Genomic DNA, 26,024 nt, shown 5'->3' with positions numbered 1-26,024 from the left:
CAAAAAAGATATTTCACTCCGCAAATGAATGTCGTTGTGTTAGCTTATACATCCACACAAAACTGAATACATTTTTTTTGTCAGTAATTACAATGATCTGAAGGAGTAGCAGATTGACATTTCGCTGCGTGGATGTGGTTGGACGAGGCATCCGTGCAGGTCTGTATAAATGAGGTCCCTTTTAGAAAACTATTAACATCAGTTGGGTTGGGAATTACAAAACAGAAAATGGGACCCCCCCCCCCCCCACCTCCCCCCAACACTTTAATACTTTGCTCTGTACTTTACATAAACTGTTGCTGTCCAGTCTTTTACACACTGGTACAGTTTGGAATCTCCCTTGTGCTCTCGCAGGCATTTCCAACTCCTCCTGGGCAGAGAGAAATCAAACCACAAGCAAAGAACATTAGATAGTTAGTCTGTGCCTGTAAAACATATGAAGATTTCAACAGTAAAATGCTATTTGAATCGTATTATTTCACCAATGTCTGAGAAAAAGAAAAGACAACAGCAGTTAACTTACAGCTAGCTCCACAGTGCATGATTTGAATGATTTGGCTAAATTGATACAGAAATTGGAGGGGGGGACTCCGCTAAGACTTTTTTTTTCTCTAGAGTTACTCTGAATGTGGGTTAACATCAACCAGCTCTCCAGAACTGTCTCAGAGCCTAATGGATCCAGCAAACCGCATGTTGCCAAATGACCTGGGGCCGGTTTCCCAAAGCCTTCGTAGAGCCTTCTTAACGCTACGTCATTCGTAACCCCTACGTAGAGTTCCTACTTAACATTTCGCCTGTTTCCCGAAACGTTCTTTGCTACGAATCTCTTTCGTACGTCCTACGTTGGTAAGGTTGGTCTGGAGCGCCCTCAGAGCCTTCTTAGCTCTACCGTAGGGATGTTTCAGCTCTCATTTGTGTCATTTAACTAATACATCTGACTGTATTTCATATCAAACGGACACAGCGATGACTGTATCAAACTGTTAAAAACGATAACTGTATATAGCGTACATTTCACATTTAAAGTAAGCTATATATTTTAGCAGAATACCATTCACTCTGATTCACAAAGTGTTCAAACTATAAGTAGCCTACATAGTCATCTAACTGACTTGACAATCAGCATTAACTGATTGGATGCGATGTCCGTCAATATGAAAATAGGCTACTTTATACGTGATACACTACAGCCTACAGTCGGATCGTTTTTATCAGTTTGATATTTAATACAGTCATCGCTGTGTCCCTTTGATATGAAATACAGTCAGATGTATAAGTTTAATGACAAGTGAAGTCCCTGCGATCGCTGTGGCATCGCCAGAGATAGGCTTGGCTACTAGACCCCCACATTTCCTTCCGTAAGCACCAGGCGTAAAACGGACACGAGTGACATCCCTGTTGCGCATGGAACTGCCACAAGTCATTCATGAAGAAAATAATTGATGGAAACAATCTTAATCTCCTCCGCTGTTTCTATATTTTTCTATAGCCTAGGCTACCTTTTTTAAATCAGTAGGCCTATAGGCTATGGTAATACGTTCGACCAAGGTTAACACTAGAACCATCGCACTGCAGAGCTGTCAGCTGAGCCGGCTCAGCTGACAGCTCCGCAGTGTGCGTCGGATTCTCCGCCTCAAAACATGTAAACGTGTGAAAAAATTAATGAATAATCAATTAAAGCTTACCTTAAAATAAGTGTGCCATGTTACTGTTTATTGTATTTAGGATTTTAGCTCATTTGGACGCTGTTTGGGCCGTCTGTTTTTATTGATATAGGCCATTGGCGATATTATATCTACTTTCAGTTTCCTTACTGACCCACCACGAAACGTGATTATTGTTCTTAAAGATACTTAGATTATAAAGCAAGAGGTGTTAAATAAATGTTTCGGCTTAGAAGGATTTCTAGTAATCTTTTATTCGCAAAGACTTGTCATGCAGCTTCGCATGAAATAAGCAGGAAATGGAAAATCGAACTCTGAGCAATCGATTTCAGCAGTGTACGTACGACGTATGGAGTGTTTCTCCTAAGAGACCGTTCGGGAACCAAGACTACAGAGGTAAACAACTTTGGTAAGTCATAACGTAGGAGTCTTCGTAGCTCGCTAAGAGATGACGTTATCGGGAAACCGGCCCCTGAACTGCCTTCTGCTGCAAAACACTGTATGTCCGGCCAGTATCGAGCCAATTTGCTCTTGACAACCAGCCCTTTTTTTGCTAGATTTTTCATGTAATGTGTTGTGACCAAAGAGTGAAGTTATCACAGCCACTGCTTCTGTTCTCCTGGCCTATTGCATGTTGAGTATGAATGCTTAAACATGTTGGTTGTTTTCCTGACTTTTCCAGAACTGAACTCTACTTTTACTATATATATATTATATGTATATTACTGTGTTGACAACTCCAGAACCAAATAAACAAATGCTGTATTAGTTCAGGAGACCACAATCATCTTCAAGGATCTCTCTTTATAATTCAAGGTGGTTTCAGCGATTCTGGAGAATGCTTGTTGTCAAAATCACTTCTTCAAATTCAGTGAATATCCCCTCACAATCCACTACCTGTCTCTATACTGTGTGTGGGCTGACAAAAAAGAAATCCAGTAGTAATACACAGCCTAGGCTCTGTAAGAGGGCTGCTGGCTACGGTGGGCCCCCTTTGTTTACATACCAGTTTACAGAGCCTAGGCTGTGTATTAACACCAGCTTATCTTACAGCACACACACAGTATGGGCAGGTAGTGGATCTTGAGGAGATATAGACTGATTTTGACAAAAAAAAAATTGACAACAGGCGTTCTGCAGAATCACTGACTCCACCTTCAACCCAGACGATGCTTATATCCACATCAGTTCACACAAAGTAGGTGGCATTGAAGGGGAGTGTCATGGGCTGCAGGAAGACCTTTTTAGGAGTGTGTATTCAATTGTGTAAATTTACTGTGTATGTTTAATTTAATAAGGCAATTGTTTTGTCGATATGTATTTATGTTCAATAAAAAAAGAATTGTCCTAAATGTGCAGTAAGCTCAAAATGTAAACTAGACAGACATTTCCCCCCCCCCCCCCTGACCATCGCAGTCAAAATGTAGTTTGTAGTTTTCACTTTGGCTTGAAGAGCCATCGGCAGATAGACAGACACATTGGAAGTGTGCCCGGCAGGGCGCAAATGTGAATGCTCAAAAACATCCAAATGCCCCGCTGCTACAGTATGTCTTATATCTAGGAGAGGGGGGACACACACTGTCATTTAAGCCGGATAGAAAAGCTCTCCACTTACTTTTGACCCTGGCTTCCAGCTCCTTCTCCATCAACTCTTTGGATGTGGTGAATTCACTGAGGGTGATCTTAGGCGTGCTGTCGCCCACCGAGCCAATCATCTCCTGCTCTTTCTCCTGGTTCACCTCCGCGTATATGTTGATCCAGGGGATTTTTCTAAAAGATTTTCAGAATAAGATGGTTGCCGATTGCCGTCAGGAAAAAAAAAAACACTTGGTGGAAAACAATTGTTTCAGTAAAAAAAAAGGATTCAGCCTTCCGGTGAAAGCAAAATGTTTTCTCAAAAAATACTGGAGAATGCTTGTTGTCAACATCACTTTTAGTCAAAATCAATTCATATCTCCTCACGATCCACCACCTGCTGTCCGTACTGTGTGTATACGCCGAACAAAACAAATGTGGTTTTCAGTGCACACACAGTATGGTCAGGTAGTGGATCGTGAGCAGATATTCACTGATTTTGACAAACAGTGATTTTGACGACTAGCGTTCTCCAATATCGCCGACTCCACCTTTATGTCATTATTTAAGTCATTATTTTTCGACAAACTTTGTATAAAATCACATTTCTCTGCTAAGCTGAACGAAAATTCCTAGTGCTGTATATTCAAAGTTGTCCTGAATAATATAATGATTCCTCAGTCACTAATTTATAGGCAAATTACAGTTAAAATAGTATATTTTCCCATCTGTATTTATAACACACGATATACATCTTTATTAAGTTACTATCCAATTTATTTGCAATTACTATTCATTTTGGTCGTTAATAGCTCTGTTTTGTCAACTGTGAGATTTCTTGAAAAATGCATCCTCTTTAGACTAATGGGGAAAAAATTTCCTATCCATAATTAATGACAGCTTTTCCATTTCCCTCCAACATTTTTTCGAAGAGAAACATTTTGAGCATGAATAATTTACTCGACAAATAACAGCCACGGCACAGCAAACCGCATATTAAACCCTTTAATGGGCGTTTTCTCTGCATTTTATCACTGATCACGGGGTGTGCTTGCTTTTGTGTGTGTGTTTGTGTGTGTGTGTGTGTGTGTGTGTGTGTGTGTCTGTGCCTAATGCATTGGAATCCGGCTACAAGTTTGCGTCCAATCTCAACGGGCACTTGTCAAATTACATTTCCAAACGCGACTGCGATTGATTGGTTCCAGGCTGTGCTCATCTGCTATCATCAATAATGGAAAATATTGTAATAGAGATGAAGTGTTTAGTGTGTGTGATCAGGCTGTATGTTTACCTCTTGAATTTGTAGATGAGGAAGACGGCTAGGCCCAGGACCACCACTGATAGCAGCATTAGCATAGCAGAGCTGCTATGCCTGGGGCTGGAGTCCACCAAGGGCGCTGTGAGAGAGGACATGACATATTCCGCTATTGTTAATACACATGCTCAAATGTTGTTTTTTAATATATTTGCTTGTTTGTTAAGAACGTTTATATCAAGCAGCCCAGTCTAACTGTTTGGGCAGATCTGGCACATTTACTGTATATACTGCATACAACACATGCACATTGTCACTGATAATAACTCATGTGTGTAAATGCTGTGCAGGGATGTTAAGTGAAGTTAAACCTCCAATAATTGATTTTATTGGCCACTTGGCCAAACGAGGTTGTGAGCACAACACAGACATATTATCACCTTTTAAGTCAATACTGGAGACTTGTTAGCATATTGTTGCTTATACACATCCAAAGGTACATAGCGAGATGATGATTCATTTGAAGTCTTTTTTTGTGTCCAAGCCCCCCTTTCACGTTGTCACATTGTTTCCACATTTCTCTCAGTTTAATATTTTAATTGTGAAAAATAAATATTTCTAAATTAATAAATGGAAATACTCTAAATGAAAATGTTTTTATTTGGAATCTGGTAGTAATGTTGTAAACAGTTTATCTAATGAAACCAAAATGTTAATTTTACTCGAACATATACCTATGAATAGTAAAATGTAGGGCTGCTGGAGTATGGCAAAAATCATGATCAAGATCATTTTGATTGAATTCACACTTATTTAAGTGAATAATGACCTTGAATTAGGAAACAACATGCATTTAGTAACTTTTCTTTACATGTAAAATAAAATGAGATGTGAAATAAAAACATGACCTTGGTCAAAGGCTTGGCCTGACAGAATAACATTATTTCTATGAATCGATAATCTTATTTTCGTTATTTTCGTTATTTTTGGAATTTGAAAATGTAATTTGGATTATAATTTAATTAATTGCACATCCAGAATAATGTACATGACGTTTAAAACAGTATGTATCATTGGTTTCCATCAACCCACAAATTGCACCTTTTTCTCATTTTCCTCAGTGCTTGTGAAAAAGATATTAGGAAAAGACGATGCTCAATGGTCCGTAAATGAACAGCCCAGCTTAGTACTGTACACGACAAAGATACACAAAGGACATAACGAGACAATGCTCTTATACTCTTGTCACAAATGCCAGAAGTTGTGGTAGCGTGAAATAGCATTTTTCTATCGCTGGACAAAAAGGTGACAGGCAGCAGGTAATTCAAACATTTTAGATGGATTTTTAAATTTGTTAAACTACACTTATATTATTTGACAAGAACCCAATAAAAACAAACACTTACTATGATTTATGTACATAGCTTTGCTCATACCACTTTAAATTCCTTTAATATTATTTTGAAGAGTCTATTAATATCTGTCATTGCAAAGGAAATCACATTTTTAGTTTAAAAAATGTCTGTGCTCCTCCCGGGGGCTTTTATAAATCGGAGACGACGGCACGTTTTTGCTGCTGACCTTTTCTAAAGCAGCTTGAAGGCCTTTTAGACCTTTTCTTTTGGGATGGGAAATATATAAGGAAGGATCCAGCTGGGTACACCTCCTTAGCTGTCATTACAGTTAGCCTGCCAGTAGCCTGTTAATACCAGGCACTTTGAGCTATAGAGACAACTGCATGGCTGTGTGTGTTTGCCTCTGGAGACTGTGTGCTTAATGAAACCAAGCCATACATACGTCTGGGCCATTCTTGTGAACACAATATCTCAACAATGCTTTGAGGGATTTTTTTTGTCGAATTGTCGACCAATTGTCGACCAACCTTTTCCCTTTTCCAGCAGTGCAGAACTGTGTTGTTTGTGACTATGTGCTTCTTCTGCCTGTAATTCGTACAGTGTTCTTTCTCAAGGACTAAATAATCAACATAATTATACGGCGTGTAACACTCATTTTGTGGCTGGGTGGCTATAAAAGAAATAGAACAGATGTTCGGGCTTTTTGATGGCAAGGATAAAAGATCCCTCGTCTCGAGGAGCGCCACTTAAAATCCCACCCCACCCGCGCTGTGTACTCCCCTGTGTTCTTCGGTCTGGCACGGAGGCAAGCCGGCGGGAATTCTAATTGGTGGACCGGAGAATATAAAGTCTTGTTTTATAAACATGGTTATTACATCTCTTACAGAGAGAAAAAATACCAAGGCATGCAAGTTAATGTAGTCAGTGGTTTGAAACGTATAGACATCACCATCCATGTTTGCCACATTGTATTAAAACATTTCTGAAATAAGCAAATTTGTCAATAGGGGAGAGTGGGGTGAGATGTGCCACTTTTTACTCAAAGTGAATTTTAAGGTGAGGCCTTGACAGTTATGTCTCCAACTCAAATATGTACACATCTTTCAGGCTGTTGTGTATCCCTGGCAATAAAAAATTGGGATCTGGAATAAACTGTTTAAATAGCTTTCGGAAAAAAAAGTTGTCTTGTGGCACTACTTGCCCCCGGTGTGGTGTAAGTTGTGCCACAAGAGAGAATACCATGGGGTACATTTTGCGATTGATATATATCTCATAAACTGTAATGCAAGACAAATCCATTAGACACTTTCTTATTTAAGGTTTATTTAAAGTTAATATTTTGCAAAGATTGAAAGTCAATTTTCTTAAACAAGGCCTATCAGATCTAGGTGGTTTTGCCTGCAAAGCTCACAATGACAAAGTCACCATCATCTTTCTGGTCATCTGAACTCTTATCAGTGGTGTCGTAGAGTGGGATGTCAGTCTCTTCTGAGCTACTGTAGACAATCACTTTCTTTTTGGTGACCAGCGTATAAAGCCATGCCACTGGCACACCTCTCAGAAATGTAATTTGCACTAGTTGCTCTGTGCTTCTGGAACCAACTGCCATCTGACAAATGTGATTCCCCCTCCATTTCTGCCTTTAAAACAAGGCTCAAAACCCTTGTGTACACCCTGGCTTTTCCTCCCCATTAACTATCTTACCTCTGCACTACTATCTTTGTTTATATGTGGATGTATGGGCTTTATGTCTTTTATTTGTGTTATTGTTATTTTACCTTCATTGTTTACCTACTGAATGCACTATGTACAGCACTTTGGACAGTGCAAACTGTCATAAATGTGCTTTTATAAATACATTTTACTTATTTACTTACTTACTTACTAGATATAAATAAACTTACGTATAAATAACCTAGGCCCTTTGGTACAAATCACCCCAACCCCAGAATTTTGGATAATTAGCATGATGCAGCAGTTTAGGGCTGACATGGTGCTAATAGACTCAAAGTGTAGCATACTAAAGCACTAAAACATGTGTCAAATGTTTTCTAACTTGTCTATAATTGTTCAGACACAATAATCAAAAAACCTTGATCATGGAAATTTTACTTTGAAAGGCAAAACAGTTTTTTGAGCTTAAATGTGCTTATATCTTATTCCTTGCGTCTCTTTTCTTTACAGGATGAGTCAAATGAATGGCTCTTCTTAAATATATGGTCACATTTCCAATTTCCTCCACGGTTTTCTAGAAACAAGGGGTTGCACAACTTCCCCACCGGCACAACTCAGGCCACTCTCCCCTATTTAACTTATGCCGTTTTCTCTTTGAAAACCAAAAATCTAGATGTTGGGTAAATCCAGAGTAAAACTTATTATTTCATTTTAACAGCATATAAAAAGTCCAAATTTTTTATAGAACATATTGTGGATGCAGCCTTTTTTCATTTTTATAAATAAAAAAAGGTCTTAAAAATGCATTTGACAGGTTTTTATGAACTAAATGTGTCATTAATCAGACAAAAAAGAACATATGAACAAATCCTTCTGTAATAACCTTCAAAATAGTGCTATGAAGGATGCTAGCAAGTTTGGTTGATTATTGATTATTGTTTCAGAGTGTTGAAAAAAATAAAACGTTGAGATAATGGCTGTTAAAGAGGGTTGTATATGAGAAAAGGAGACGCAAACAGATGAGGTTTAGTCAAATAAACACCTAAATGTACATCTCTGAACACATATTAATACTTGAAAGAAGACAAAAGCAAAATAACCAAATATCTCAAAACTGTACAGCACTTGCAGTGTATTAATGGCAGTATTAAAAGCAGAAAAAAAGGAAAGGTTTCTTACCCAGTGTTAACTGTGTGTTGTACACGATCACCCTCACACCAGGCTTGAGCTCAAACTCCACCAAATTTTGGTTCAGTGCACTTACAATTACATTGGATACCTGTTAAACACACACAGCATGTTTTTTTTTACATTGAGCGTGCAGCTGCAATCATCATTTTGTATAATACATGTTATGTTTAAATATTTAATGTCATTTTACCAATTTGTTATGTACAATCCATTCCTATTCTTCCATACCTGCTCCAGCTCCTCCTCACTCTTTTTCCTGCCCTGTGATTGGTTCTTGTGAGGTAACAGGAAGAGCTCAGCAGCTGTTGGGACACCTGGGAACACAGCTACCAAGAGCTGCTCCGCGGGGAAGTCAGACACCTGGGAGAAGGCAGACATATGCTTTGTTAGCTATAGCACACTGTTAAAGTGATGATATGCAAAAGCCGGATGCGTTCTTTCAGGGTGTCCGACCGTTGGTACGGGGCCGTTGTTGTTTGAGCGCAATATCTCGTGAACACTTTGAGTCCTTTGATGTCCACTCAAATTCAAGGATGGGGCTCATCAGGTCATACAGGTCAACGTTCAAGGTCACACATGCCTCGCAATGAACACAATATTTTAAAAACACTTCGAGGCACTTTCGTCACATTTGGCACATAATCACACCTGGACTCAAAGATAAAGACTTTTTGATTTTGAATGTCAAAGGTCACCGTGACCTTGCATATTGACCGCAATATCAAATTAAGAATGCTTTGAGGGATTATATTTAAAATTTAGACGTGTCGACTTTGACTCAAAGATGACCGGAATAGATTTTAGAGGCCAAAGGTCACTTCTACGTCGAGGGGGCTAGTGGTGTAGTGTTAAAGGTGAAGTGAGCGGTTTATTTGTGTTAATATATGTGTTATATCACTCCATATTCCTACAGCAATCACTTCAACAGAGTGCGGACGTCATATCACAGGTCTCCAAGTCATTCTGATTTGCAGTAATAGCCCAATTAAAATGTTGTAGTATCCCGATTTTTTATCCATCAGGAGAGATAACGCTACAAACCGTCACTCGTCTCACTCATATATACTATATACACTCCATGGTCTCACTGCCGGTGTCTGTTTTGATGGTTTTTATCATGTTTTATCCGGTTTTATCACACTTATGGATCCGAGATGATGCTAGATAACTTGCTGCTTGAAGACCACAATGCATTAATGTGGTGACGTAGGGACGAGCGAGGGGACTGCTAACTGCAGTAACTGACAGGAAGTTAGCTAAAAGAACCATTCCGCTTACAGCACATTTAAGAGAGAGCATAATTATGTAGGCTACTCAAACTCTGTCAAAATATAAGTGCCTGTCTGTGAGCCCCTGCTGGTAGCTAAGTGGTTGTTGAGACTTAAGAGACTTGAGATGTAAACTAAAATCAGCAATAGTTCATAGAGTGGGCATTTTCAGTGCATCTTAACCTTTTGGTCCTATAGGTCCCACATTTTATTTTTATTTTTTTTTTAACCTTTATTTATACAGGTAAATCCCATTGAGACCGAAGACTCTTTTACAAGGGAGACCTGTTCCCATTCCCACGTTACCATTCACACACACATTCATACACCGATAGCAGGCTAACAATCGACATTCACACGAGGCAAGGTGGGTGAAGTGTCTTGCCCAAGGACACAACAACCATGACACAGGTGGCAGGGCGGGGATCGAACCTCCAACCCTTTGATCATCAGCCGACCCTCTCTACCAACTGAGCCACAGTCGCCCCCTGTCAAAATGGGTGAAAAGGTAATATCGCCAATAGCTCTTGAGGTTACAAGGAAAGTCAATGGAAAAAGGCAGCGTTGAGGCAAAATATTAAAGCATATTTGAAACATGTCTGCTTTGGCTGATTATACATTCAAACTACAGTAGAGCAAATATTCTTTAAATTATTATCAATTGTTTGTTATTTGTTTGAATTTCATTGAATCCATCAGTAGACACCTTGGAAAAATACCAATTTCTGCTGTATGAACTACCATTTCACATGTCAATATACAGTACAGTACCTACTGTATGTAGCAGTAGTACATCTCTTCTGGGGGAAGGCAACCTGGATCAACATATTATACTACTCTGATAATTAGACAATCTGTCCCATCTGTATTTTGGAAATGACTAAAACAGAAAATGGCTTAATCAAACGAGATACATACAGTTTCCATAGATACTGTAAATCAATAAAAATATCCTATAATCTCAGAAAATATACCAAAAGAACTATATATCTGACTGGTCTTTCTGATTTTGTTTAGTATCTTGTTTTAAACAGCGCTCATTAACACTATGGAAAAGCTGGCAGCAGAAGAACTGCGCATTCAGGTACATACTATGTTGTGTTCATGCTGCTTTTAAAGTGGCATTTATTTAATTACTGTAGCCTAACAATGCCTGCTCCACCCGTAGCTGTTTTCATTTTTATTCACAGTTGGTCATTTTTTGTTTAATTGACATAACTTTCCTCTATTTTCTGGTTAATCCTGTACAACAGAGAAAGGTCATTGTATATTTTTAATTGGTAATCAGTTGTAACACAGGCTGCAAAGTGCCGTCTACAGAAAAATACAAAATTATTGTTGGGCTCTGTGGCGTGATGTTGTTCCACTTGTGTTATTGGATTGATATTTGATTAAAATTATATTTTGTAAATATAATTTATTCAACGGTCAACATTAAAATACCTTCCTCACATTTAATTTACAACAAGCGCCATATTGTGTCCTACCAATCATATCACAAAGTAGCATATTGTCATTTATATTTCGACTGACTTTCTTTCTTACCTACATCTAAGTACATTTTCACTCAAGTTATTTTACTTGAGTACATTTTCTATACAGAATTGTACTTTAACTGTTGTACAACATTGTAGTACCCTTTCCACAACTGCTATAATGTCCACTTGACAAAGGTAAGGGCACACTACATTTGTTTTTTTACATACCATTTCTTCAGAAAAAAAGAGAATATACGTTTTTCTCCAACACTTCAGACACAGTGTTCATATTGCACTGCACACTTTTACAACATAACCAATGTTACACTGACACTGCCCACACAGCGATCGAGGGCCAGCCAAAGGTGTTCAACCTAAGCATTTTCTGTACAATGTATATGTTAGGTCAAGCTGCACCTTATATGCTTTTTTTCTTTGGGGAGAATAAGAGTTGAAGGCAGCTTAGAGGTACGTTAGGTCAGAGCTAGAGAGCATGTATTATAGCATGTAATGGAGCTCAGTAGATTTAGACTGTAGGGCCTAATGATAGGTCAAAACATCATTTTATATTTAATGGAAAAACTGGGATTTCACAGGGTTGCTAACTCAACTTTCGGAAGCTTTCTCTTTGTTTTGTATCGACAACTTCTCAATATGAGTGTTTCTCAATTAGATATGCCTGTAACATTAACCTTGGTTATGGTTATAGAGAAATCAATGATCATTGATTACATTTTAATAACAGAAATACAGATGAATAATCAAATACAGGTGGTTCATCTAAGACTAGGGAATTTGATTAAAAAGCAGGTGCTTATATAGCTACTATTACCTCCCTTACTGTGTTCTGTAAACGCACAGAACTCCCTTTTGGATGGCTATCGTTAAAGCAGCAAAGCTGCATGCATACAGATATCATCGTAGGATAACATTAAGAGCATTACCAGCCAAGGAAAGTGCACCAGTCTGAGCCATTAAGCCAGCAGCATAGTTTTTTGGGTCAGATTCAGAATTATCGGTTAATGTTGGACCAACAGACCAGAAATAAATCCAAACTCACTGTATGGATTTCCATAGATTTTGACACAGACATTTAATGGTTCCCAGACATTGAACTCTGAAGACTTTGGTGATCGCCTGTCTTTTATACCACCATGTGTGGTCGATGATTTACACTTGTCATACTCCTTGGTTTATGAGAGAATACCTTGTCATTGCTAAATTCCAATTATTTTCTCCTTTTATTGAGCCTTAATCATTCAACACATAAATTAACCTTTTACAACCCTTTGGACTAGCTTGAAAATACACTGATACAAATAAAAGAATATTTTTCTTAACTTATGAATAGTTTTGGAGATCCATGGCTCTCACAGAACAGCCAAAAATATAGGAAAGTTAAAAAAAATAGCTGTATGTAATTGCCTTACATTGCCTACAGGCATAGGCTGCAACTATGGATTTTTCTTTTTTTAAAGGAGAAGTAAGCAAAATGGTTCTTTAAGCTAACCTACTGTCAGTGACAGCAGTTAGCAGTCCCCTCACTCTTCACCACATTAACCCTCAGCGATCTTCATGCAGCAAGTTATCTAGTGTCATCTCAGATCCGTCAGTGTGATAAAACATGATAAACACCATAAAAACATCAATCTATCATCAACAATCTCTGTGCGTGCACGGACAGAGAGATGTGCCCGTTAGTAGCGTTCTCTCTTCTGATTGGCTAAAAACGGTTGTGGGATACAGGAAAAGTTTCTCGACGATTCTGTGCAGAGCGGAGTGACTTGAGAGACCTGTGTTATGAAGCGTGCACACTATATAATTGATCACTGTATGAATATAGAGCGATTTAACACGTAAATTAATGTAAATATATCGCTTACTTCTGCTTTAAGAGAAAAAAATAGTGAAATTTGTCTTCTCAATAACCAAGGACTATTTTTATTTCTTGGGGAAAAAAAGCATTTTGAAGCCCATGAACTCTTAACTAGTTTATAGAGAGGCAAGGGAAACGGACGGTGATCACTCTTCATTTAAGAGCCTGTGAGGTTTTTATGTTTTTTTCTCAGTGGCCTGGAAGGACAATGGAGTGGGTACAGCCACAGCACATCAATTATCGTGCGCGGGAATCATTATTTTGATGACAAAAGTAGTTTACAAACGATAGCCATGGGCACCACTTGCAATGAAAGACGGGGTGGCAGAGGTAGAGAAAAAGTGAATGGGATGATAGAAGAAAGCCCACACACTATTATTATATGATCATGCTTGTTCTATTTGCAATCAATCAGTCATTAGTTTAAAATGCTGGATGGTTTGGAGTGCTGCCTCTTCAAAGCTTTATTAAATGTACTGGCTGATACAAAAAAATTGATTGGGGCGAGTTGAGACACTCAGTGAAGTCAAGGTTACCAGCTACCATGGGAGCCTGGAACAATTTGGTTTGATCCAAATTTTCCACAGTGCAATATTTATGCAAGTTAATTTGAAGAAATACTATTTGAAGAAAAGGTAAGGTCTAGAGTCTAGAGAGGGACCCAGCACCAAAATGAAACCGTAAGCATGACAACTGAAAGGTATGCTCTCTATGTTCTAGTTTAATATTGGAATACAGACAACCTAGTGGAGATTTCTACGACTATCTAATATTTGACTCCTTTTTCCGTGTTCATATTGCACAGCTGTACAACATAAACACTGTTACACTGACACTGCCTGTACAGCCAGTGAGGCCAGCATTCACCTAAGCATTTACTGTACTATGACGATATAAGGTTAGGTCAAGCTGCAGGGTATATGCTTTTTGCTTTGGGGGAGAATACGAGTTGAAGGCAGCTTAGAGGTACGCTAGGTCAGAGCTAGAGAGCATGAACATATACTGTATAGCATGTAATGGGGCTCAGTAGATTTAGACTGCAGGGCCTAGTGATAGGTCAAGACATCATTCTATAAATAATGGAAAGACTGGGATTCAACACAATTGCTAAAACAACTTTTGGAACATATTTTGTTTGTATCAACAGCTGCTCAACAGAGTGTTTATTTTTATTTTTTAATTTATTAACATGATGCCTCACTTGGGTTCAAGACAGCAGAAACCGTTGCGGTAAATGGGCGGTACAAGGGTCACCAATCGCTAGTTAGCCTAGCTAAAACACTGGTAGTAATAGCCTGTCTTGGTCCCAAGGGTGCGGCAACAAGTTAAAATAAACTTACTCCTTTCGTTATCCACACTACAATTGTTGGTACAGGGTAAAAATATCACATCACTGTGCATTATTTACCATGCATGGATTGTAGGAGGAAGTCTTTTGGATGCCTTTGGGGGGGGGAGGCAAGGGTAGATGATAGCTTTGACAGCTTGCATTAACCTTCCTAAGGAAAGCTGTGGGGGAGTGTAAACATTGTAAACCAAGAGTTTGAGCCGAGAAACATTAAGGGCATGTGAGTAGGGGAGGTGGCTCCGGGGAGAAGAGGAGTGAGATGAGATAGACCTTCCATTACTGAAACAGGCATTTATGAACAGCAGAGTCAGTCCCTCTGTAGCCAGCCTATTAGGTGAAGAGTGCAAAGTCATGACTTAAAAAAAAATCATGCAACAGGGTCCACAAAGCACACAGCCCTCCAGTTAAATGGACCTTGACTTTAATTGCTAGTCGTTTCTGTCTCTCATCTCCTGTGTTTTTTATCATCGGGGAGTTGTTTACTATGTTGAAAAGCCATTTGTCGTGTGAAAAAGCCAAAAGTTCTCAACCATAACAAAGCAGGAAAAAATGACCCTTGTTGTCACCGGTTGGACAATATGTTTGTCTGGTAATCATCGTTGTGTCAGCACAGATCCATAGCAATTCCATATGGGGAAGTATAGCTGATGGCAAACTCTAAACAGGATAACTGCCTGTAGTGTTAACACTCACACTAATTAAACCTCTACAAGTTTAATGTAACAAAAAAAAGCATGTATTGGAACTGTCACCTTTTTCACCTGCTTCTTTCTTTTAATAATCAAGCCCCCTACTAGGAATTTTTTTATTTTTACATTATTTGAACCTTTTTTAAACTGTCTTGTTTTTCCACTGATGATCATACAAACAAGACCATAGATGAAAATAACGCTATTTTTTTTGTCGTATTCAATACCTTTGTACTTACAAAACGATTTAAGGCAGGCAGACAAAAACATCTTGTGTTTGAACAGTACTAAGCCAGCGTTTACTTTGCTTCTACAAAAAAAACACTACCACTTTTATCCAAAGGTAACGCTCAAATCATCAGACACTGAATGTTCCTACTTTAAATGAAGACTCTGGGATGCTTGTGTACATAATATTGTAGGCATCGTTCTATGACCACATGTAGAGTTCTTTATGGTTTACTATGGCACTGCATCGATGGATATACCTTCTTAAACGACCTGAATACATCCATTTAAACAGTTTGCGGTTCTCCAAATGCGATAGCAGTTGTCTTCATTCAAAATTGTGCAAGCTATGTTTAGATATCCTGGGGAATCGGCTCATGTCAGAATCCATCAATCAATCAATCAATCAATCAATCAATCCATCCATCAATCAATCAATTCATCGTTGATCTTAGGACATAAGGGGTTTCCCTCACTAAATAAGCTGTCAACGTATGTAACTGAAAAAAATGTAATCTATGATGTAACGGAGGAAAAATAGTTGAACCAGACAATGTGTGCATACAGTATGTGAACCTATCCTTTAACCACAAATGCAATTGCACCACGTACCAAGATGCACCATATGAGCAACATATACAATTGGATAATAAAGGCCTTAAAGCAGTCTCAAGCTCAAGTCCCCTTTACATTTACGTTAATGGTGCGCTGGCGTTTTTGGTATTACTGCATTACTGTATAAACCATTAAGCCCTCGTTCAGTGAAAGTGGAGCCTTCAGGCTGAAATAAAAAAATCTAGTCTTCTCTGGGGCATCTCCTTTATACCTCCTGGGTAATCTGCCCTTGCTTTTTAGCCTGCTGTGCAATGGTGTTGATACATCCATTTTAGCATATAAAGCAAAGTAGATTTCTTTCTTCAAATAAAAAGTAGCAAACGGCAGCGATTTAAAACATGTTTTTGTCTTCGGCGATATGGCGAACCATAAAGCCATGATAAATACAGTAACATACCGTCACACAAAAAATTAAACCCTCCGTTCCGATTGATAAAAAAAAAGTGCCCTATTCAGTGAAGAGTTTAATCATGGATGAACCAACGTTGACAACATGGCAGTTTCTATTGCTAATGTATGTGGACTTGGTGAAGTACACACGCGATTAATGGCTGGAAAATGCATTAATAACCTTGGGCAACCATATCAGAGTAAAGTTTACACAAGTGTGCTGACAGGCTTGTTGATATATATATATATATATATATATTAGGGCTATCAAGCGATTAAAAAAATAAATCTAATTAATTACATGCTTTGTGATTAATTAATCTAAATTAATCCCATACTTTTATGACACTTTTATACCTGTTTATAAACAGCACTTTTGCACCGGGTCAAAGGGCATTATAGAAGTGCGATTAATCTGCGTTAATTTTTTTAATCGCGTTAATTTTTCTGTGATTAATTAATCGAAATTAACGCGTTAATTTGACAGCCTTAATATATATACTGCATGTCTAAATCATTTAGCAGAGACTTATTACTTCTTATCTTGATGAAGCAATATATTGATAACGGAAGTAGGACAAGGAGAATTTAGACTTTTTGGCTTGGGCCTAAGCTTGAGTTTTCCGAGGTATTAATGAAATCCAAGTCAGCCATTTAAACATACCACCAAAAGCACCCACCTGCAGCTCTCTTATTGAATTTATTACAGATATCTTTCAGCGTTTTTGATCTGTATTGTATAATTGAAAGCACAGAGTTGAAATGGGGGGGGGGGAGAGAGAGAGAGAGAGATAGAGAGAGAGAGAGGGGGGACACCTGCAGCTTTAACGCTCAATATGTTGATAAGAAGGCCAAGAACAGAGCACAACTAAATGCTACATGTACACCATTCATGAGCAGTGAATGGGGAGTACTGTAGCTGTTAATAATGATGGGGTGGAGCTTCCTCCACACACACAAACCGGCACTTGCACCTCTCCTTCGTTCAAGTATGCAAACTCAAACACACACACACACTAACGAACATCCCCCCCCCCACACACACACACACACACCCCGACATGGACATTGCACACAGTGACAGATCTCCTCACTAGTATAGGGACCCTAACAAGCCCCCGTGCTTAAAGTTCTGAGTTCTTCTTATCCAAGACTTTTTTTAAATGAGGGTGAATGGGGGGGACGCATGAAGCCAGGAAAGCAGAGGCGTATCTTCTACTCCACACCTGTCTGATGATCAATCGCAAAGGGCGGCACCGTGGGCGTCCTCTTTCTTGCCGCACCAATGAGCTTCCCCAGTATTGGGCAAGAGAGAGGTGATCGGGGTGGAGGAAATAATTGAGAAAGAAGGTGGAGATAGACAGACACAAGGACAGAGAAAAGAGAAAAAAAGAAAAAAAAGCACTCACTTGGAGCAGAGCCTTCTTAATTACTCTCCCCACATCCTGTCTCCACTCGGGTATGTCAGGGTTGAACTCGTCCAGATTAGGCGAGAAAGATAAAAGTAGCGATTTGAAGAATTCTGTCGAGAAGAGAGGGAGAGTCAAGGGAGAGAGTCAGCCATTAATTTCTACTTGCATCCGGGGGCCGCGGGGAGTGGGGGGGGGGCATTATTATTGTCGCCGTGGAGCTGTGCCAGCCGTCATTTTGCTCTCAAGTCGAGGGCTTCAGGTAGTTAACACTTGATGAAAAGAAGGGTGTTTCTCATATCCCATGCACTATAATACTTCCCGCCTTTGGCTAAATGTACCAGATGCACTTGTAGATAATTAGAAAAAGTGTCACAGCGTTCCGCCAAACACATCCTCTGGCAATACCTCATTGCTTTTTTTCAACAGATTCTTGCTGCCGGATTGCTTTAGTTTTTTTAAAATGAAGACATAGTTTCCAACAACAGTAATGTGATGTATTTTACTAGAGTAGGAGCGGTTTTTATTTCTGAAACATTTAACACACACGGCGATAAATGAAATATGACAGCTGACTCAAATATTTCCTGAAGAACTGCGTTTGCATTACATTTCTTAAACGTATAAAAGCAGTGCAAACATCTTAAAGGAAAAGTTCAGCATTTTCGATTTTTTGGTGGATTTTTGCCTGTCAAGCTCAAGAAACGGCGACAGAAACCTTTCCTGTAACTCTGCTTGCACCTTTGATATAGAAATGGGCAACGGTCGCTCATCCAGGTTAGCTTAGCTCAGACACTGGTAGTCAAGGAGAGCAGGTTTAAAAGATAGACTTTACAACATCTATAAACACCTGTCTGCTTGTTGGGACTTGTTTAGTCACCACCTTATGCTGCGCTCAATTTTTTTTTACAGTTTCTGTCATTTAGCATTTAAAATGTTGAACTATTCCTTTAACAGTTATTAACAGCCCCGGGAAAACTCACCTTTGACTGCAATGGTCTTGGTATCCTGCAGTATGCTGTTGGCTGCAGCCACTTGCACTGTGATGGTGTGCATTCCCTCGTTGGGGAAGGTATATGAGATACTCCCGTCCAACGTTATCACTGGCTGAAAGAGCAAAAAATGCAGGCTTAAAGTAAGGATGCGTTATGGACAGGCTATTTTAAACTTTAAAATGAGCTACGGTTATTCATTATTAAGGGAAAAATATACTTATTAGCCATGGTAATAGCATAGCTTGAGTTGTAGCAATGTTTTTCTATTGCTTCAACATTAAGGTCTAGACAAATATCTCAACATCAACTAATAAGATTGCTTTTATTTTTTTTAGCCACACATGGTCCCCGAAAGGATGAAGTCTACAGGCATTGGTGATCTCCTGATGTTTCCTCCAATATTACAATGAAGGGTTCAGATGTAAATGGTCCCAATACCTTAGTTTGATTAGCAAAACTAATGACATTCCTCTTAGTCTCCGCATTACTCTGTGTCTTTGAGAAAAAGGTTACGGGAGCTGCATCAGCTTCAAAGTTCAATAATGCATTCTGGGAAATTGTGAACAATATGTGTGATCCTGGTAAGGAAGACATGCTATGGTGATTGTGTCAAATTGCCAACCATTTCCTCTATATATCAAGCTACAAGCCACTCTATTAAGCGAGTGGTGAACCTATATCAGGTTTGGAGGTATAGCAGATAGTGTGCAGCAGGCAGGCACGTTATGTCATGAATAATTAGATCGAAACTGTGAAGTGATAAGCCACATGAAAGATTGAAGGAAATATGAAACCACCTTGGACACAATCTTGATGAATTCATTATAGTTGAAAGAGGTTTTTTGAATAGAGAAGAACCGTGCCACCTTTTTTTGTATAATTCCGGTGGACTTCCATTACAGCTTTATTACTTGTCTGTACCTTACTATACTGTGTGTACGTTATTTAAAAGTTAGATACACGTCTGTCATACTCTCTACATTGTAATATAAATATGCAAAACATTTTATATAATCATAAGGGTTAGCTCTTGTACATTTACATTCACTCTCAATGCAAAATATTTTAAGAATTACCTCAGTATTGTTGCCTAGCCACCAGAAGTAGGTAACGGTGCGTGAGTGGCTGGGTAAGACCACCGCTGTGATGTTGACCTCCTTGTTCCTTATGACCACAAAGGGAGCCAGAAGCTGGACATGCTCCACTGGACCTGAGAACAACAATCGCCCACAGAGGAGTTGAGGTCATGTATGAACTACATCTAATGAGGCACACCTTGGCAATGTGCTTTTCATTTAAATAAGACAACATAAGACTAAGACTGAACATTCTAAATAGCTTGACTTATATTTGCCTTCCTTTATTTGGCGCGCTGAGGCTTTCTCTCACAGTCCAAAGACTTACCATACCCCAAGTTTAAATGTGAGTGGTCAAAATGATACGTTTTTACCGTTGGATCTCCGCACGGGGCAGTACTTTGCCTGGACGGTCCGGTCTGATAGCACGTCCAGTGGGGAGAAGTGCCGAAGCACGTATGCATTTATGTAAACCGTCTGGCTTCGCAGCGAGAATGTGTTGTATTGTGTGTGTGTGTGTGTGTCTCAATATTTTTGGCTATGAGTAGGACGGTGAATGAGTCGGCATAGGCTATGCACACCGCACCTGTGGCAGTGCAGCGCTGTCTGTTGTGTGGAAGATAGACAGTCGTTACGAGAGACGGGGGGAGAGAGAGAGAGAGAGAGTAGCCTATACAGTTGTTTATAAACAGGCATACAAGTGTCATATAAGTATGCGATTAATTTAGATTAATTAATCACAGAGCCTGTAATTAATTAGATACATTTCTTAATCGCTTGACAGCCCTAATATATATATATATATATATATATATATATATATATATATATATATATATATATACAGTATATACTGTATATATATTATATATATATTTTCATTCAGGTCTATCCTGACCAATTATTTGCAAACACATTTGATATGCAATCATCAAATGAAGTGTTGGCTTAGGTGATTAAAAATGGGTGATGATCAAATGGTTTTCGGACGTTGTGTGACAGCATAGAGTGGCGAAAGCAACGGGAAATAAATCTCAAATGTTAAAAGGTCTCAGTGGGTCTTGTAGCCTCTGATGGTGATGTCCCATTCTAACACTGAACAAATATGTTGAGGCCATCTTGTACTTTTGACCTGATGCCTTCTGGGTATAATGCGGAGGAACCTCCCCCCTACCAAGAAGCTAATAGGACTTGACAGGGGTCTAGCTTTGCTTTTACACTAATCCCAGCCATGAAATTTCCCACTGCGGACATATGTAATACACTACTTTCTTTGAAAATATTCCAACGAAAGGTTTGTGTAGTAGCTGCGGTCTGGGGTGTTCATCTGACTGTAAGGCTTCTGTTAACTCTCATCCTCTTTACCTAGAACTAATCTTTATCCCCACTTTGAGATGCCCAGTCAGTGTGTGCTTGTCTGTGTGTGTGTGTGTGTGTGTGTGTGTGTGTGTGTGTGTGTGTGTGTGTGTGTGTGTGTGTGTGTGCGTGTGTGTGTGTTTGTGCGAGGAGAAAGTAATTTGGTATTAAATATGTTCAGATGGGAAATCATTGTAGTATAGTTTATGGCTTCCCACTGTGGAAATAAATCCAGCTAAAAATGATTGCCATCAGAAATATGTAAATACAGATCACACCGCCTCAGAGACATCAGGATGGCAAAACAGGTTCAAACTAAATGGATCCCACAAATCGATGAAAGAGTAACCCACAAGACAATAAGAGGATTTACCACTAACTGAAATGAGCCTATTATGATTCCATTGAAAACTTCAAATGATAAACTATTTTAGTAGGGTTTGCATATGAGCTGGGGAGCCCGTGCCTGCTGTAATTTGTTATGCGTGCTGTTGTGTAAAATCTGCACTTCCTTAAAAAAACGCCATTGTTCTATTTTAACCCAACTGGCAATTACTGTACTTGCATTGGCCTGGAGCCTCACTTCTCTTACCACCAACCTTGCATAAGTAAGTTTTGTTATGACCCCTTCTCCCAAAAAGTTGTTTACGTGATTATCACAGCTGCTATATTATATAATCCCATAGGTCAATGCAGTTCACCTGAGATGAGTTTAGCATGCTTTACCAGTGTGGCTGTCATTCAGTTGAATATATTGTAGCACCTGGGGCTAGGACACATAAGATATACAAATTAAAAGAACACATTGCTGCTTAAGGTTCAATGTTTTCTCTCTCTTATGAACCATTATTGGGAGCATAGAACACACAAGGACAAACATTTATTCTGATTTTCAAGAACATTTGAAACTGCACAATGCAGGGGTGAAACACTTGAGTTACCAATTGGACATTTAACAAATACTTTGGCCTACTTAGCTAAACCTAAAAATCATATATGTAGGTTTTTCTATTATTTAGCCAATCCTGATTGACAGAAATGTAGTGGACAGATGGACAAATACCGACACGTATATATAAACATATACTGTATATATCTACGGTATGTATATACATTTTCATATTGGTAACGTACAATTTTTAGAAATTACCAACTATTAACTATAGAGTCCCCCTGGGGTCACGGCAAAAACATGTATTATTGTGTTCCCTTGCAATAGATTGTGTGTCCTTGCAATATGTTCTGCATTCCCTCGCAACAGTTTTCATATTGTCTTGACGTTAGGAACCAAAGCAATAGGTCTATGTTTCAACTGGCACCAGATGGGTTACGGACAATAACAGACTTACGTGAGAAGGGACCAAGCCCCAACCACAAGGGAATTCTACCAGCATCCAATGCGGAGGTGACAAAAAATCTCAGCTGATCCATGCATAGTAGTTTTGCCCACAGCAGCTCAACAGAAATGGTTCAGGAAAGAAGGAATGGAGGAGGAAAAGTATTGCGAGGGAATGCATAAGTATTGCGAGGTAACGCAATGATTAATTTTTTCTTGCCGTGACCCTAGGAGGGCTCCGTAATGAACCCATCCCTCAATAAAAAAATGTTTTTGGTCTCATAGTTAAGGTTTTATTTATGTGCTTTGCTGTTTTATCTTTGAGAGTAAATAACAGTTGGCATCCCACGAGGGTTGCAGGTATTCCATTCAGACTGCACACAGTCCTAGCTGCCTTCACCAGTAAGGTAGAGCCTCGTGTGTACAGGAGCCTGAGAGGCAAAACCCAGGGCCAATAAAAGTCACTCTCTCTTCCGCTCGTTAACTTCATTGCTTTGAGCTCACATAATAAAAGGAAGTCGACTCGGGCAATTTGTGGTAACTCTTCTTTCATTTGAACCATGGTGGAAGAACAGGACAGCAATTTATAGTTCAATTAAAAATAAAGTAAAACACATTCATATCCGGAGGGGGGCGCTCAAAGTTGAGTGGTTAGAGCCCTTCCCCATAGTGGCTCAATCCTTGTTGCAGCAGACCCAGGGTATAATCTAGCACAGGTCGTTCTCTGCATGTCATTTCCCTCTCTTAGCTCAGTTGGTAGGGCGTCCCCCCCCACCCCCCCCGGGCCGGGCCCAGCAGCAGACCCGGGTTCGATTCCCGCCCGCGATCGTTCTCTACATGTCACTCCCCTCTCTGCCCCATTTCACCTCTGTCACTCTGCACTATCAATAAAGTATATGACCAAAACATATCTTAAAAAAACAAAGAAAAAAAAAACATGAATATCAATGTATTAGCAAGGATGTAGCAGCGTACACTTACATGTAACATGCAGGTAAAGTGAGGTGGTGTCATAGCCCAGCATGTTCTCTGCCAGCGCGCTCACTCTGAAGATGCCAGCAGACCTGTAGACGTGTTTGATGCCCTCCTCCGTCCAGCTCAGGTTGGAGTAAGACACGGCCGTACCGTCGCCAAAATCCAACTGGATGTTTGTCCGCAGAGAGTCGCCCTGGAACACAGCACAGGGTGGAAGCATTGAGAATAGTGGTCGAGGGGCGCCCGTAGCTCAGTGGGTAGAGCGTCCCCCCGGGTCAGTTCTCTGCATGTCCTCTCCTCTTTACCCCATTTCAACTTTGTCTCTCCAATCTGTCTAATAAATCAAAAATGCCCAAAAAAGAATTAAAAAAAAGAATGGTGGAAGACTAATAGTTTTTTTAAATGATCGATGCCGATACCGATATTTAGAGAGATGATGGTCGATACTGTATAAGGCTTATATCTATATAATATAGATATATTTTCTTTGGACTGGATTATCTATAGCAGATGAATAGCTGGTATTTTTTTATTTACAGTAACTGAACAATCTCGAACCAAATACTCAAAGCTAACTTTGAATCTTAGAGCTTGTTAAGAGCCCTTAAAGCTCCAGGGGGAAATAATTCAAATAAGACTGCACAAAATATTGACTATTTCAAGAATGTCTACCAAACAACCCAAATTCAGATATACCAAAATGAAACTTTTTCTGCAATAAACATTATAAATAGGGCTGTCAAATTAACACGTTAATTTCGATTAATTTATCACAGAAAAATGTATTAACGCAGATTAATCGCACTTTGACCCGGTGCAAAAGTGGTGCGCAGCTGCACCGAGCTGCACCTGTAGCTTGCATACACGGCCCGCACGGGTGAAAGGGAGAAAAGTAAAGAGAGAAGCCGGGGAAAGGGGCCGGCCCGAGGGCTCTATGGACGGTTTATGGGATGCTTCGGGCAAATAAGCATGAAGGTAGGAAGACATCTTACTTTATTCTCCGCAGTGTCTGTGCATTATTGATTTAGTGGGTGCAACAATGTAGGTTCAAAACAGTATCTCTCAATCTTCCTCCGTGTGTGTCTTAATTTTGTTTGCTAGCTGTCTCGCATCCCGCGTAAACGGACACCCGCCCTGTGTGTGTGTGTGTGTGTGTGTGTCAATATTTTTGCCTATGAGTACGACGATGGTGAATGAATCTGTGGCAGTGCAGCGCTGTCTGTTGTGGAGACAGAAGTTACGAGAGACGGAGAGACGGAGAGAGAGAGAGAGAGAGAAACAAACTGTAGCAGGCTATACAGCTGTTTATAAACAGGTATAAAAGTGTCATAAAAGTATGCGATTAATTTAGATTAATTAATCAAAGAGCCTGTAATTAATTAGATTATTTTTTGAATCGCTTGACAGCCCTGATTATAAGCAAAACCAACATTTAGAGTTGGGAAGACAAAACACAATCACAACAACACTGCCAAATGATTCATGCGGTGCTACAATTATTGTAAAAAAAGACTCCCACAGCTTTTGTTGAGACTGATTAAGTTATAACATTTTACCAAAAACTCTAAATTGTGCCAAGGTCAGTCTGCTGAAAGACAAGGATTTGTCACTAAAGAAATGGATTACTAAATTTCGCAGAATTCAGTGGATGGAATATAAAAGTTGAAAAAAAACATACAGAAATAAAGGCCATGCTTTAAAAGTATGCTGCAAATACGTCATTCAACTGCGTACTTGTAACATATAAGAAGTGGAATTAATGCAGCTTTATAGTCTATTACAATTATTTTTCTTCCATTCAAAGCACTTGCTGGCATTTGTTCTCTGCATTATGCATGCTCATTTTATTCAACTTTCATAGTTACACTTAATAATTAATTAGTACTTAGACATAATTACAGAGTTAGATAATTGCAATTGTTCTTTCCAAATATTTCTCTTAAGGCTAAACTGCCTCTTGAGTAGTTCTTAGTGCTGCTTTCAAAAGTTTTGTCCAGCTACTCGTGTCAAACTGTTCAAAGTATGGCTGAGCTCCTGCGTTACTATAGAAGTCATTTCTTCTCATGAAGTAAACAACCATGGCATAGCATTGACTATGCTACGGGAACAACGGCCAGAGGGCGGGGTTGCTTCCTGCAGGGGTGGGGGGAGAAGCATTTCATTATTTTTAAAGAGACACACACTAAAATAGGCTATCCTGAGATGAGGGGAAAATCAGGGTGTAATGGCTTGCTACAATAAATGATCTGAACGTGTTTTTCAGCAAACATA

At 39.3% G+C, this 26,024-nt stretch overlaps 1 protein-coding gene across 1 annotated transcript in view; it reads right to left on the bottom strand.

Annotated features, from left to right (window-relative positions):
* Positions 1–311: 311 nt before the first annotated feature.
* sorcs3a (sortilin related VPS10 domain containing receptor 3a) overlaps positions 312–26,024 on the bottom strand; it is a gene marked incomplete at both ends in the record, with an annotated part of 253,632 nt that continues 227,919 nt past the window's right edge. Inside the window, 9 exons of the mRNA XM_080029079.1 lie at positions 312–370; positions 3,280–3,434; positions 4,531–4,636; positions 8,703–8,802; positions 8,943–9,074; positions 18,016–18,128; positions 18,999–19,122; positions 20,087–20,220; positions 23,760–23,946. Of these exons, the coding sequence (XP_079885205.1) occupies positions 312–370; positions 3,280–3,434; positions 4,531–4,636; positions 8,703–8,802; positions 8,943–9,074; positions 18,016–18,128; positions 18,999–19,122; positions 20,087–20,220; positions 23,760–23,946 (1,110 nt within the window). The remainder of the gene's footprint in view (positions 371–3,279; positions 3,435–4,530; positions 4,637–8,702; positions 8,803–8,942; positions 9,075–18,015; positions 18,129–18,998; positions 19,123–20,086; positions 20,221–23,759; positions 23,947–26,024) is intronic.

The sequence above is a fragment of the Ammodytes marinus genome (genome assembly GCF_949987685.1).
Source record: "Ammodytes marinus genome assembly, chromosome: 6".
NCBI classification, from domain to species: Eukaryota; Metazoa; Chordata; class Actinopteri; order Uranoscopiformes; family Ammodytidae; genus Ammodytes; species Ammodytes marinus.
Note: the sequence above shows the minus strand (reverse complement) of the source record. Positions and strands in the feature narration are given on the sequence as shown.